The 16,034-nt window shown below is 34.2% G+C and overlaps 1 protein-coding gene across 1 annotated transcript in view; it reads right to left on the bottom strand.

Moving 5' to 3' along the window:
- LOC115448846 (ATP-binding cassette sub-family G member 1) overlaps positions 1–16,034 on the bottom strand; it is a 55,680-nt gene that overhangs the window by 19,853 nt on the left and 19,793 nt on the right. Inside the window, exons 3-4 of the mRNA XM_030176420.2 lie at positions 1,835–1,952; positions 456–648 (exon numbers count right to left, since the gene is read on the bottom strand). Coding sequence (XP_030032280.2) covers positions 456–648; positions 1,835–1,952 — 311 coding nt within the window. The remainder of the gene's footprint in view (positions 1–455; positions 649–1,834; positions 1,953–16,034) is intronic.

Below are 16,034 nucleotides of genomic sequence, written 5' to 3'. Positions count from 1 at the left end.
GCTTAATCATTGTTGATGACTCAGCAATTGCTGTCACGCGAGTTTGATTTCCTTTATTTGTGAATGTTGAAGACAACTCTACTCAGGCCACGAATAATGCAATCTTTTTAAAATCAGGTTATAGAACGAGGAAGTTATTTTTTTCTGATGTGATGGTAGAAAGCCACATAATTTGAACTACCTGTCATGACAGAAAGCATCGATAGCAATAATTATAATTGATCTCCATTATTTTCTAGTATAGAATGACATTCATTTTTAATTCGCCTCTTGCGTTTTATATTATTTATAGTAATGGAATAATCCAATTATTTTAGAATTAATCGCTTCTTTGCCTCGGTCTGTTGAAGCTGAACTTTGTAGAAACAGATGGAAACTAAATAAAAATCGCGTACTAGATTTAACAGTACAGAACCAAACCCGAATAGTAACTGTTCGTATTTGAAGGGTTTTACCTTCTCTTTCTTCTCCTGGGTTGTGAAATCGGCCAGTTTGAGCGCAGCGGCGAGTAACATAGCCTCGTTGACGGTGAGATGGGCTCGCAGGTCATCCTGTTGTCGGATGTACCGCACCCCCCCACGCCCCGTCGAGTGGGAGGCGCACGTGCATATTCCGTTTACCGCGATTTCACCTTTTGCACCGTGAGTACTGTTGGCATAAGAGTTATAGTTAAATGACATTCTAAGTGAAATATTTTATCTACCACCAGTATCTATCGTACGTGAAAACCCGCCTCGGTAGGGGCTATGATATGTCTATTTCTGCCGACAAGCAATATAATGCAGACCGGCTGTTCTGGGTTGAACGGCTTTGTTGTAATTACCAGGCATTATAAGACATAATAACAACATTTTCAGGCCATAGTATGTCGAGCGCAGTGCAATACCTTTGTTTTTGTAATTAAAAGTTCGTGTGCTGTCGGTATTGTTATTAGTCGAGTCACTTCGGCTAGCTTGTATTATTTTTTTGTTAACAAGTGAATTTAAAAATAGATCAATGTAGTCATCATTCATGGATAACCCACATTTATTTATACGCTCATTAGCAAAGAGTTGATGATTCATCGGGAAGTCGGCAAGTGGAACAAAAACTGTAATTTCACGCACATAAACACGGTTCGTGTTTAGCACATTTTTGACAGAAACGCTGAAAGTATTTTTTGATTTGTATCAACATTTTGACGTATATTCTATAGACACGAACGTCCATATAAACTATTTGTTCAAAATCTGAACTAAAATGGCAAGCAAAATGTCACTGTTATAACTTGTTTATTTACTTGCGCAACAAATAATTTTATTTATTTGACGAATATTTTTTATTCAAATGCAGGTTTACACTTAAACTCGAGTTCTTATATCATGATCGCCGCTCCGTACACAATGACAAGCTGTCAATATGCCATACTAAAGTCAGTTTGAATAGATTGCAGTTCAATTCAGTTAAACACAGTGAATGTTCGGAACGTCAAATCTGGCATACAGTACATATATATCGATTTATCAACAATACTTTCTACATCAGTAAGATTCCGCTTTTTAAATTACATTTGGTTGTGTTTTAAATGCTGAGTGCATTATTTACAGTAAGGTGTATTTTCATAAAAAAAAATAATTCATGCTATTGGATACCACTGCATATATGTACCATCAGGTACAGTGAGGTCACTTTGTCGTGCACTTATAAAAATATTTCTGTCAATTTATTTCTTCGGGATAGTCTTTGACGGCTGGACCAATTTTGACGAATCTTAACGGCTAATACTTTGTAATCACGCGATATCAATTTTAATACGAATTAATTCTACAGTAAGCAAAAATAGAGTGGTACTTACGAGTAGCCTGCTAGTACGTTGAGTAGAGTAGTTTTCCCTGCTCCTGAGGGACCCATGATGGCTGTCAGCTCCCCTGGCTTGAAGCATCCTGATAAGCCTTTGAGTATCTGTCGTTGCTCTGTAAATAAACATACATTATTCTTACTGGTTCTTTTTGTTTTATACTCCTTCAGTTTAAATTTGACGCAAAATGCAAAATGGCTGTATAATTTCAAATTAAAATTGTTTTTTATTTTTTTATTCGGTACGCTGCTGACAATTGGCATCGTTCCATGATGTGACGTCATATAATTTATAAATAAACTTTGCATGTCTCTCGACTGTTGAGGACAATTGAGGTTTTATAATTATTAATGTTTTTTAATCACATATTTGTAGCAATGACTAAATATAAAGAGGACAGGCCTCAAAAGTTAGCTATATGAATAAGTTATATTTATGTTAGGGAAATCGACGCAGAATTGTCAATATATATGTCTATCTCTTTTACTCAAAGCTTATTTGGAACGCAACAAAAAAAGACAAAAATAATTGCTTTCTTCGCATATGGCACTATTTCGTTTACTTCAACACACTGGGACCGCCTTGCGGCAGAAACGCCATTTTATGCTGGAAAGTCGGCAAGTACATGTAGTGTCAGACGATGTAAACAAATCTTCATAAATATTGAATTTAAAGTAATATAATCATATTCTCAATTGTTCAGTGTGTTTATTAGTGTATTTGTTAAGTTTCGAAAATGACTCAGTGTTGTGTGAAAGGATGCAAATCGAATTCACGCAAGAAAGACCCCGAAATATATTTTCATAGGTTAGTAACTGATTTTACCGAAAATTAGCAAATATCTTTGTATAATTACTTTTTGGGTGTGTTTTTATCAATTAAAATGATATGTGGATCTGGTTTGTTAAGCTTTGGACCCTTTTAGGCGTGATTTATACACATTAAAATCATTATGTTTGTTTACACACGAGCTTAGGGATGGGTGGGTGGATTTGTTTAGAAATTATTGATATCGATATTTTAACAGACGCCCGTTTATCAGTTACGGTTTTTGTCTTTGAAAGAATGTTAGAGCACACATCAATATTGTATTATTCAGAAGGACAAACTAAGTGAAATTAGAATATTTTTTAAGATAACCAAAAAATTTAAAAACCAAGGCAAAATGAATTGAGAATATTGAGCGACGTGATTGGAATCCTACACCAAATACATATTTCTTTACATTTTGAGAAGATATGCATAAACCACACGTTTAATTAACGCGAGTAAAGATAACTGTTTTCCAACAATATTCGCGATAAGTAAAATAGTAATGATTATTATACTTCACCTAATAAGTAGTAATATTACTTTAATATATTGCTATGAATAAAATTAGAATTGTTACATAAAAGAATAGATAAACATAAAAGAAACAACATAAAGATGAAATGTAAGATATATTTTTACAATTGGCGGTCTTATGTTTCGAGCAACCTTTGCATGCACGGAAATAGATACATAATCATATTGTTGTTATTGCATTATTATAATTGATTATCTTAACCACCATTTTTACGGTCATTGATTTTAGTTTGCTGAACCATAGTTATGTTTCTCGATCAAAGAGCATAATAATAAAATAAAATAAAACCAACCAAATAATTGCTGGCTACGCTATCTTATTCCATTTATCATGTATTAAATAAATATCTTAATCTGTAACTTAAATTTTTAGCAAGGAATAGTGCAACATACAAATATAGATCAAACACAACTGGATGTTTGTCACAACAGGTACTGCTTTGTTTAACAATTGTTACTTATAAATCAGTTTCAGTTTGTTTGTTTACATTATGATTTGTTATATTTATATTATGGTAGTTCCTAACCCCTTTCGTATTTGATCTTTTTGGGGCTTGTTTGTCTCTCTTAATTCTTCGATGTCGATACAAAATTTTCGCTACTAGCATATCACTATTGTAAGGGGCGGAGTCGGCGCCATTTTGTTCAGGAAATGTGCCGCATGTCACGTGACCATATTACCCATCCTCTATACTTCTTTTATCATTGATTTGTAGCCGTATGACGTCAAAGCACAGATAATCTATTAACTGACATGGCTGAGAGCGTTCTAGCCAGTTTATGAAAAGCAAACTTTAAAACTAAAGTACTGCGCTTTTCTAGGTCCCAAAAAATTAGGTTATGTTTTAATATTAAGCCATCAGTAACTAAATGGAGCCTGAGGTAAAATTTTATTCAAGTGTTATTTACCTATCGTGATCTTTACATATAAGTAATTAAGTTGTAACAAGCCAATTGTACATACGTTAAGGATATTGAAGAAAAATAATAAGGTCTGTCTGTCTGTATGTTTCTACACGCATCACGTGAAACTACTGCACGTAATAGAAAGTTGTTACCGATGTACTGCTAGAGGTATAACTTAAAATATGGGCTCCGTTTTATCCAGAAAAAATATTTTCACACGGGCGGAGGCGCGATCAAAAGCTAGTTCAAAATTAATGCTGTTCAGGCGCCGCATGTTGAATTTAAAGGTTTTTAAATTATTCGTGTATAACAATTGCTTCGATGATTCGAAGTTATTGTGAGAAACAAAGGAAACGATGATAACAATGGGTGGAAATGAGTCACTTTGGACAAACACCAAATAACTACGCGACTACATGTGCATTTATATGTTTTGAGTGAGACACTCGGTTTTATCTACAGTATCTGTCTCATCCGGAGCGGTACCACTGTCCTTTGCTTCAAGGTTTGGGAGAAGTTCCTTCCTTCTACTGTAAAACGGAGTGATCAGGAAAGAAATTTATATGAAATTATTGTACCATTACCAAATTTTCTATATACCTGGGACGACAATCATAGTGATGATCAAGACAATTCGACGGTCCCTACGTATAGTATTGAATCTGCAAAATTGCATTTTGCAGATTCAATACTTTGCATAGGGACTGTCGATATTTAAACGGTCCTTATTAAAATGAACTGCATTTATTTAACACAGTAAGGATCGAAGTGCTTATCGCCATGGTAATTAACACTAAACAAGCGATGTTTATTCCACGGTCCCTACGTAAAGTATTGCATCTGCAAAATGCAGTTTTGCAGATTCGATACTTTACGTGGGGATCGTCGAATTGTGACTTTTACTTTTTTGATTTTTGTTTATCCTGTTTATAGACTATATAGTATAATACATGGTACCAGTAATTCTAATGAGGTCGACAACCATAAATACTATCGTAGGGTTTCCAGAGACTGTAGACAGTGTCGGAGGGAACCCGATTCCTGGCAGCTTCCCTTTATGTAGAATCGTAATTATCATAAGACATTTTTGACAGATTCTGACTGCGTCAGTGGCGTAGTTGTAATTGTACACGGTACAAGTACGACTGCCGCACTGATGGCCTGGGTCGGAATCCCGGGTCGGGCCAAAATAATTGTTACTGGGTTTTTCCATCTTAAAAATTACTCAGTTGCAGCTCGGAGTCTGGAAGTTGGCAATGTGGATATCCCCGTGCCTCGGAGAGCACGTAAAGCCGTTGGTCCTGCGCCTGATCTCTCTCCGGTCATGTCGGATTGCCGTCTCACCGGACTACGAGAGTGAAGGAGCAGAGAGTGCATCTGCGTATTGCGCACACTTGTGCACTATAATATATCCCGCGTACCTGGCTGATCTCCGTTGAGATTGGCCGCCGTGGCCAAAACTCGGCTAGGAGGGATTCATTCATTCGTCATTAGAATGATATACAGATCGCATTCATGGATATTAGTTATATTGTGCTGAGTTCCCTTTTGGAAATTTTTACCTTTCGCCACTGAAGTATGAGTTTGTCATTATATTACAGCGATAAGTCTGTCGCTTGGATATAATCTCTGTAATATTTTTGTTTTCTACTTGCGTTAATGATTGTGCCAAGGCCTATTGTCTACGGCCCCAGTATTCATGAGAACCAGTAATCATTAATTATGAGTTGTTCTCTCTTGTCAACATTCCCCTATCATAACGTTTTTTTTAACTTCCATCAGTTTTGCTGCTAGTTGCAGTATTTCCCTCAATTTAAATGTAACGGAATTTAAGTATTTTTGCTGATGTTGCATAATTAAAGACAAATACTATGTTATTATGGCTGTCAGCATATTGTTTGAATTGTTGAATTTATAATGATTAAATAGTCCAGCTGTTACTTTTTTTTTTGTTTACAATTAATACATACAAAAACTAACATTATGAACATCACTTAAACCTTAATTAGTTTGTGTGTGATGCACAGATCACATCTCCAACCTTTAACAATGGTTCTAATTATTTAAATTCACAATATAAGGATAAAAATCTACATAAATTTTATTGTATTTTTTTTTGTGTAGTCTATGCATATTATGTGTAAATTTAATTTAAACGTACTGTAAACTCTCTAGATAATATTGTTTTAGTTTGTATATTGTTTGTTTGTTTGTACTGAGGTCTTTGTGCTGTCCATATATATATATATATATATATATATATATATATATATATATATATATATATATATAAGAATGAACCCCTATTTCCCTTGGTCATTGACCAAAAGTTTTATATGATAGGCTACTCCCCTATCATATGATGGGATAGAACTCACGTGGCAAAAGGTAATTTACTTCATCTCTGCCTACGCCTTCGGGGATATAAACGTGATGTGTGTACTTTATCGTTTTAAGGTACACCAAATTTTACATTTTGTGTAATAGTAATAATTCTAAAAAACATAGAACCTCAAATTTAAGACTACTTAATACAACATCTAATTAATTTATTCATCGATGGCGCTTTCCGCATAATTACCTTCAGTAACAGAGCTATTTCGAATATTAATTAAGGTACTTAAGTCAATATTCTGGTTAATATGGATTTTGCATGTCACATAAAAGATTACTTGTGCCAAAAAGGTAAACCTTGTTAGTTAGCATATTTGTATATATGTATTATGTTAGTGTGTTTATTTATTTATTCTTATAGGAAAACATATAGTATACAATACAAAATTGTGTTTAATTAAAATATGTGAGGATTATGGATGTATGTATGTTTGTTCCTTTTTTACGAAAAAACTACGGATTCGGATGAAACTCTACAGTAATATTGATTATACATCAAAATGGCACATATGCTACAACTCATAATGGTTTGTGTTGGTTATAATATAACGATACATATCAAGTAAGTCGGAAAAAAATGTATCCCCGAAAACTCCTTCATGCGGGCAAAGACGCGAGCAAAAGCTAGTATTATTAGCTCGTAATTCAAAGCTAATAAAGTTTTCACTATAAAATAATACAGGTTTGTGAAGTGAACTTTATTATAAGAGCCACAAAAATACCTATTAACAGAAAATAAAAATATAAAAATCTAATGGAATACTTAGTTTTAGATATTATTACTTACCTCAGTTCTACATTTTATTTTAGCAGGAATTATTTAAGAAATAAAAATTATTTTTGATGGTAATCGAAAATTCTTGTTGATGTTGATATCTGAATATCGTGCGCGCGCGCGCGTGTGTGTGTGTGCTTGCGTTCTTTTCACGCGGGCGAAACGGCAAACGACACCTATTTTATAAAATAATTGGTATATAACACCGATAAAGATGACTAATATATCGTTATTTATGGCTCAAACTCAATTTAATATTTGCGTAATATATTTAGCGCAATAGTCGCATATTTTAGGTATAAATTATCAAATTTATGCTGTTTATGTTAATGTTACTTGTTAAAAACATAATAAAATTATATTTTCACTTCCTACATGCAAGGATTGTAATTTTGTGTTTTTTCGGTTAATTAAGAGATATGATTTATTGACCATAATTAATTTTGTCCACCATTTTACGATTTTGTTTTTTTTGCGTAATTATAATGTAATTGAGAATTAATTTTGCGTGTTAAAAATAAATAACACATTACGCCTACAGAATTAAGAATGCATTTAAAAAATTAAACTTTAGTTTCGCCCGACAGAAATACAATGCATGTCTCGTTTCACGGCTCATTCACGTATTTACTAGAACAAAGGAACGATGACTCAAATTCTCAAATTCAAGGAAACTTGATTCGTTTATTTACTTATTTCCACATACAACTGTTTTACCCAATACAATAATGTAGTGCAATAGGGACATTAATTTATTATTACTTATTATTACATAAGCGGCCATTGTGAATGTGAAATTTTAAATTGCTTCTTTATAATTAGAACAGTGTGGTATATATAGGGTAGATATAAACTCAGTAAAGTGCGGGTGCGCTGGTTTTCTGCATAACCTTCTGCGATTAAATGCTACCTTACCTTAAACTGACCATTATTTCGTATTTGCGATAATGTAATGACAAATCTTAGACAAATTAATTCTTTCAACATATTTTTTAACACCTTTATATTAACTCCATTAAACTCTTGTCACGTGCCCACAGCTTTCGTGTTTCGCATACATTATGTATCTCATTAATACTTCAATTGCAGGATATAAATCTACAATGTCAGTCATAGTTTTGCTTTTGTGGAAGTTACTACGTCAAACTTATTGACGTCTTCATGGACTTGTAGTTTAGCAGCGTTCTGTAGCTTGAGAACTTAAGGATCTGGATTTGAATTCCAATATAACGTGGATTTATTTGAAAAATAAAGGTATTAACGGATGATATGCCTGATATGCAAGATAAGTTTGTCCGTTCTGTATTTTGAAACAGATATAAGTTCATCGAACTGTGCACTAGCCAGATGTCTCATAATCTATTCGATATAGTGACTTTTAGTATTAGGTGTTTTGTCTGACATTTTGAATACGTGACGCACGTCATGTATTGGAAGCTTTGAGCCGTAGTAATCGCTTTTTGTGTTATTCATAGGTTATAAATGAGTTCGTAGAATTAACCGGCAAAAATATTGATGTACCTACATACGTCATACGTTTACCTAACTGTGATAATAATAAACATCACAGGATTTCCCGCATTTTAAGATTACGTACTTAATGTGTTGAAGTACATGGAATCCTTTAATGCTTTGTCATATTTGAAGAGAGGCATATGTTAAACGCTCATAGTTAATTTTATAATGAGTTGAATTTTAGCAGGACCAGTAGTATATTAGTTATTGTTATATACTAGGTAGAAGGTTTCTTATACGGGAGCCTTTAAAACACTCGCAGCCGTCTACTAATTTAATGGGTTGATTAAATTACATCACAAAAGAGTAAAATAATAATTATTATAACCGTGTATCGAGATTAAAATATAATTTAATATTATCATTACTATTCAAATGTATGCAAAATTGTGACATGAACATTAAAATGCACGCCGAGTTCCAACGATTCATCATCACTTGTGTTTATAATTGCTAATGATACTACGGAACAATGAATCTTTTTAATACTCGATAGATTTTTTAATAAACCCGGCAAACGAGTGAAGATTAGTGGCGAAGGGTTAAATAAACCAAAAGAGAACCCAACACATCAATATAGGTACTAATATGCATAAATGTGGTCTACAAATCTTTTTAATGATAAGTCGATTTTACATAAATTACGAAAGGGAAGCCGGCATTAATCGGGCTATATCCACTCTCCGCCACTGGTAGATATAAAGGGAGTATCATCACCGGTCCTGTATTATTAATTTATTTTTTGTTCTTTTATCAGTACTGGCTGGACGTGGAGAAGCCGATGTGTCGTCAAGTGGGCCTGTCGATGCTAGAGCCGACGCTGCGGTTCTGCGTGAAGTTCTACACGGCGGACCCAGCGCGGCTTGAGGAGGAGTTCACGCGCTATCTGTTCTGTCTGCAACTGAATTGCCTACAGCAGTACGGGCCTCCTTTACTAAGAGGGTATAGGTCTTAGTCCACCACGCTGGCCTTGTGCGGGTTGTCAGACTTCACAAGCCTTCAAACATTATCGCCCACAAGCACTCGAAAATCATAGTACCAGAATTAGCTGTTGGATTTTAAGGAATATATAGTCAACCTTTACAGGTAACTATTTAGTCTTAATGTAAGAATAATGATTTTAATTTATCATGTTAAGTCGGGCATCGTTAGAACGAGAATCTAAATATTAAAGAGTCGTTAATAAAAACCTATGTGTCAATCCAGGGGCCTTATTCTCTATCCCGCACGTTATTTTGACAGTGCGTAACAAGCACGTAACACAACGCATCATGTTTAGGACTATAGAAATTTGGCTTACAGAATACCATTCCACGCACATTTCTCGAAGATAACATGACACGGCCGCGTTACGCGTTTACACTGTCATACAGAATAAGGGCCCAGAATATGTTTCTGCTTGTGCGGCAAATTTTGTCTTAATCCGTTCAGTTGTTTCTGTGTTTATTTTCAACAAACAGACAAATTATAAGAAGATGTAAGATGTTGATTCAAATAAGTTATCACCTGTTTGATACGTACCTAGGTCGCCACGAAATGGCATTGAATTAGTTTTTGACGAATATCTTAGTTTTTTAAATATTTATCTCTAGGTCATTTGGGTTAGCACAATGAAAAAAAAATTATGTTTTGTTAATTTCACTTATTTTCTTCATTCTATATTCATGCGTCTTATTTAAATATAATATTTCTAAGTATAACGGAATTGTACCATAATAGCAAACGGAGATTAATGTTGGATTTCCGAGTATATTTCAATATATTTTCCTAGAGCAATTACAATTAAAGCCATTATACATCTTTCAGTTCTATATAAATGAATATTATCACATTCTGTTGGGGCAAATTAGCACTTATTACAAAGGTATACGTTACGACGTAGTCGTGTTTATTAAGGCGCTTCTCCCAGTAAAATTCCGCACTAACCGTTTGTTGATCTATTCGAAATTTAAATATGTGCATATAGAAAAAAAAAACATAATTTTTCTACAATATGTTATTTTTACTTTGGTTGTTTAAATTTTTTATAATGAGGATATGGTTTCGTTAGTATTGCAATAGAAATGCTACTAAAGTTATTGATTCCGTGCATATCCTCCCAAAGTATACACAATTTTAATTTGCAACACTATTAGATAGACAATTTAATAAGGAATAATTTGATAGCCTTAATTTTTCGATTTAATTAAGAATATTTTAGTAGATTGATTTAAAAAAATACCTACAATTTATTTTTTGTGAAAATTATTCGTAAACATTTGCGTATTCCCGCCTGTATGTCGTGTGCAGCAACGCATGGAACGAATTGCTCAAGGGCCTTTACACGGGGACTGGGCCTTAATTTTACATAACAGTCTATTGGGAATAATTTATTTGTATTGTATGATACATAGGCCATGTTCATTATGCAAGGATGCAACCTTAGTTGCCGGTTATATCAAGAACTTGAATTCGTGATAAACAACATTAATGTTATTTATTAAAATAATTGCGTTGAAACTTTCTCACGTCATACTTTTACATAATCTATTGAATAATGTGGTGATGACTGTTAAAGGGTAAAGGGTAATCGGCTGGATAATTAATGATGGAAGATAAAGGAGTAATTCAAATTTAACGCATATAAAATAAACTCGCGATACTTGTATTGATGTGGTGGTGATATTTTTTTATAGAAGTAAATTCATAAAGCAAGAATAAACACACATAGATAGACAAAGGTGCAAACAGAGTGCCCACTTTTCATTATGTGTGTTCCGCGCCATGATATGATAGGGTATGAGTTAGTCGCCATATTGGGCACAAATTACAGACTTCGGCTGATACTGAGCTTCTGCTATTACGTTTCGTTTTTACCAGAACCAGAATTACGTTTTATCACTTTGCACGGATCACAGTGTTATCACACCGAGTGAAAAAATAAACACCGCCACCGAGAATTAAATTAGGAGTAGGTACAGTTTAATCTATACTAACATTATAAATGCGAGTTTTGATGTATGTCACTCAATCACGCCAGAACGGCTGAACGAATCCGGATGAAATTTGGCACAAGAATAGATTATAGTTTGCAATACCACATCTTTTTATCCCGAGAAAATATGTAGCGAGACTTTTATTCCGGAAAAATTTACACGCGTGCGAAGCAGTCAGCCAAATCTAGTTACTAAATTATATCATATTTTACAAATTATTAGGGAGGAGTTAGAAAAGGCGAGGACGAGCAAGCTGAAGTGAAAAACTGTCTCGAAATAAAAATATCGATTTTTAAACTAAAAGCATCACACCTATAATTTGTTATATTGGACCATTTGATGTTTTTTATTAGCCGGTAAATTATAATCTGTGAATAGGTTTTATAACCTAAGTCAATAAAATAATTTTACGTTTATAATAAAATTATGATAAAAATATATTGCTGGTAGTAGGATAAATTTTATATCCGCTCGGATAGCAACCACCGTACACAAGGTGTAAAAGCCCGCCATAGTGGCCCACATAAGTAGTCGCGTTCCGGGATCAGCCTATGTATATCCAATTCCAACATGCCGGTATAATTGTATCGACTGCCGAGGGGTAATCATCTCTCGTTAGTTGACATTTCATTGGATCCCACACCACTTACCATCATCCTCATAAGTATATATTTATTATAGCAGTATGACCAATTCTAATAATATCAATACGCATGCGTATAGCCTACGTGCAACCGATCGCCTAGGCGCATGGGCTCTCATAAACGTATGAGGAAATAATATCATAATCATAATGATCTAATCAAGATCCTTGTGTTCGAGTACTTCATGCATATTACGTATGTTTATTGTTTAATAAGATTATTGCAACGGAACTGTCTCGGTGGCATAGTCGTATTACGGTATGACTGCAATGTTCAGGTCTCGGGTTCAATCTCCGGGTCGGGCAGTGATATTGCGTTTTCTAGTTGGTATTACCCTGGAGACTTGAATTAGTGTACGATATGGCTATAGGCTCGACTCCTATCATACCATAAGACGGGAAACACGTGGTGAAAGGTGAGTGCATAAGTCACGTCGTAAATGTACGGAATGAATCCTCAACGCTATTTGTTCGGAGAGAGGCATCAAAAGATGTAAAAATTGTTAAAAGTTAAAACACGATAATGTGAATACAGATAGATTTTATTTATATCTGTCATATTTTACTTCGAGAATATTTGAGTGTCGAGGTTATCATTCGCAAAGTTTTTGATAGATAAATAAAATATATTGTTTTTATTGTAAGTTCTATCATCATTAATATTCAAACAAAAAATATTTGTGTAACAAACAACAATATTTTATGCTAACGATAAAATAACCTCATTTTAAAAACATTGCATCAATATAACATTTCTAAGTAATAAAATACACTTCAGCAGGTTTTGTTACTTCAGATTTCGCATTCAATGCATCAGCTATAAATATTTTATGTTACTTATAAGGTAAAGGAACCTTTGAAGGCCCACCTAATATACAAATTTTCATAAAGACGTTTCATGAAAAAATATAAACAAAAACCTTTAATTAATTGGCAACATATCCCGACATATTATGAAATTTAATAATAAAAGAACTAAGAAAATATCGTAGTATGTTTTTGCATTGCAACACAAAAAAAGGTACCAAAAACATGGATGATGGACCTTGTTAGGAACCGCGCTTTATAAGTATAACCACTATAGGTCACTTCATCACTCTTTAGTCGGGGTGTTGCGATGTGGGGACGGACCCAAGCCTCAGCCTCGGCTCTCGACGCTACCCATCGTAGTGTGCGTGTGCACTTGCTGCTCACGCACATTGTAAGTGATAAGGGGAAAGAGTGGGGCGCGTCTTCGTGGATGAAATAACCTATACCTGAATTTGAAATGCTTACGACGGGCTCTAGCGTCTATTTATTTTTAGTGTGTTTGTTTAAAAATTACCACAATATTATATTGTTTATGACTGAGAAATTTATTATAAAAAATGCCTTGTATGTGTAATGATGTAATTTGTTTACAAGAATGCTTGATCATAAATTCTTTAAGGTATTCAAATATCTTGTATTATGTTTGATATAGTTAAAAAGGTATACAAATGAATTGCGAAGTTAGAAATTTTTCGAAAGGTAAGGTATCCAGAAGCAAAAAAATTTCTTAGGTAACATATCGCGGCCAATTTAGCAAAAAAAAAAACTGAGACAATTATAAGTAAACGTAAAAAGGAAACCGGTAGGAATCGAGCTGTGTGGACACCTCACTACTAATTCAAATAGATATATTTAATTTTATATTTCAAGTTATATATTACAATATTCGTAATTATAATGACTGTTACTAACAGCTCTAAGCAGTTATTATCGCGTTTTTTAATTATAAAATATCTGATGACCTTTATTCTATTACGATCATGACTGTGAAATTCCTCATTGAATTTTATAATTGATGATTGTATTGCCAACGTTGTAAACTACACTAGGTGTTGCTCACAGTTGCGCTCGTATGAAACACTCTTCAGGGTCAGAAGGTGAACAAATTTCTAAGATATAAGTGCCTTAATGGTTATCTAGGACATAGTCTATCTAATAATAACATGTATATATTATGTGATAATAATATGATATATTTTGGAATTTTAATATATATTATATACTATGCTTCTGCTGCAAACAGGTCTCTATCTACTACTGAGATGGTTTTTAGTCTTAGACCACCACATTGGCCCTGTAAGGGTTGGTAGACTTCATAAATCTTAAAAATCTTATTTTTGTGAGAATTTTGTAAATATTTAGGTTTCCTCACGATTATTTCTTTTAACGTTAAAACGACAATAATTAACAAACAATACACACGTAACTTCGAAAAGTCAGAGGTGTGTGCCTCGGATTTTGAACCTTCGTTTTAGCAGATTGTTTCATTTGCAACTAGGCTACCGCGTATTTTAGGTTTCTGCGTCCAAGTCAAATATTTTCACAATTTTTTACTACAATATTAGTAGGAAGGAAGATGCTAAATTTTAATATGTTTGGAAGTTTCACAAATTTCAAGTAATTTTTTATTGATTCTTATCGTAATAAACAGAGACGTATTAAACATATTAATGTCCCATGAACAAAAATCAGATTATATTCTATGCTTCGAAATAATTCGGAGCATAGATTAAAATGTGATTTTTGTTCCGCTTATACATTTCTGTGATCAGTAGCATTTAGTCAAAGTTCTGAAACGGTTCGTAATAGTGGTAAAATATTTAAACACAATAAAAATAACAAACAACATATACATAGCCATATGCCATTTACAAGTGTGAAATATTTGATGACCTTTTTCTAATTAGCAATTATGAAATTTAGCAGTGATTTTTATTGAACATGACGCAAGTGCCATAATTTTATGACTATATATACATGTATAATATATGTACATGTATAATTATTAAATTTTAATAAGAATATAAACTTCACAATATATTAGATTCAGATTATGTTGTAAGCCTAGGTTTCTAATTTGTAAGACGTGAAGGTCAGGATATCGCAGTAAACAAACTAAATAATCTATCTCCTATTGTAGGGGGGCGCACCGAAGGACGCCCTCGGCGTCTACGGCAGCGTGAGGTCAACTACACACACTGCCGTCCAACCCGGGGGTTAACAGACAAATGTGCAAAGATGCGCAGAAATGCACTAGGGCGGACAGCCCCCTGCTGCCCGCCAACGACCCCCTTCGTGGCCCCTATTAGTCGCCTCTTACGACAGGCCGCGGATACCGTGGTGGAATTCTCCAAACGCCCCCATTCCACAGGGCGGATACATGGGACACCTGCTTGAAGTTTAAGTTTAATTTGAATGACGAGCCGAGCTTGCCATTCGCCTGATAGTAACCGATACGACCGCCCATAAACAGTAGAAACACCATTCAACACCTTGAATCACAAAGTATTGTTTGGTATTCCACTGCGCTCACTATCTGAGACGTGAGATGTTAAATCTCATTATTTCCAGTAGTTACGCCGGCTTCAATGTACTTTAAACCGCAACTCAACAGTGATTACACACTGCTGCTTGGCGGCAGAAATAGTCATTGCGGTGGTAGTTACTCAGGCGGACTCTCACATATGAGAGACCTACCACAAGTAAGTAGACTTATTATTGGAAAGAAGCCTCATCTTTAAGCAATCTTTCTCTGTTAACAATTGTTTTCGCTAGGTTTCTGTCGATCAGTGTATGACCGTGATCTCAATTTTAAGTTTATGTAAAAAATCT

Source organism: Manduca sexta, chromosome 24 (assembly GCF_014839805.1).
Source record: "Manduca sexta isolate Smith_Timp_Sample1 chromosome 24, JHU_Msex_v1.0, whole genome shotgun sequence".
Taxonomy (NCBI): Eukaryota; Metazoa; Arthropoda; class Insecta; order Lepidoptera; family Sphingidae; genus Manduca; species Manduca sexta.
The sequence above is the reverse complement of the archived record's forward strand: the minus strand, read 5'-3'. Positions and strand labels throughout refer to the sequence as shown.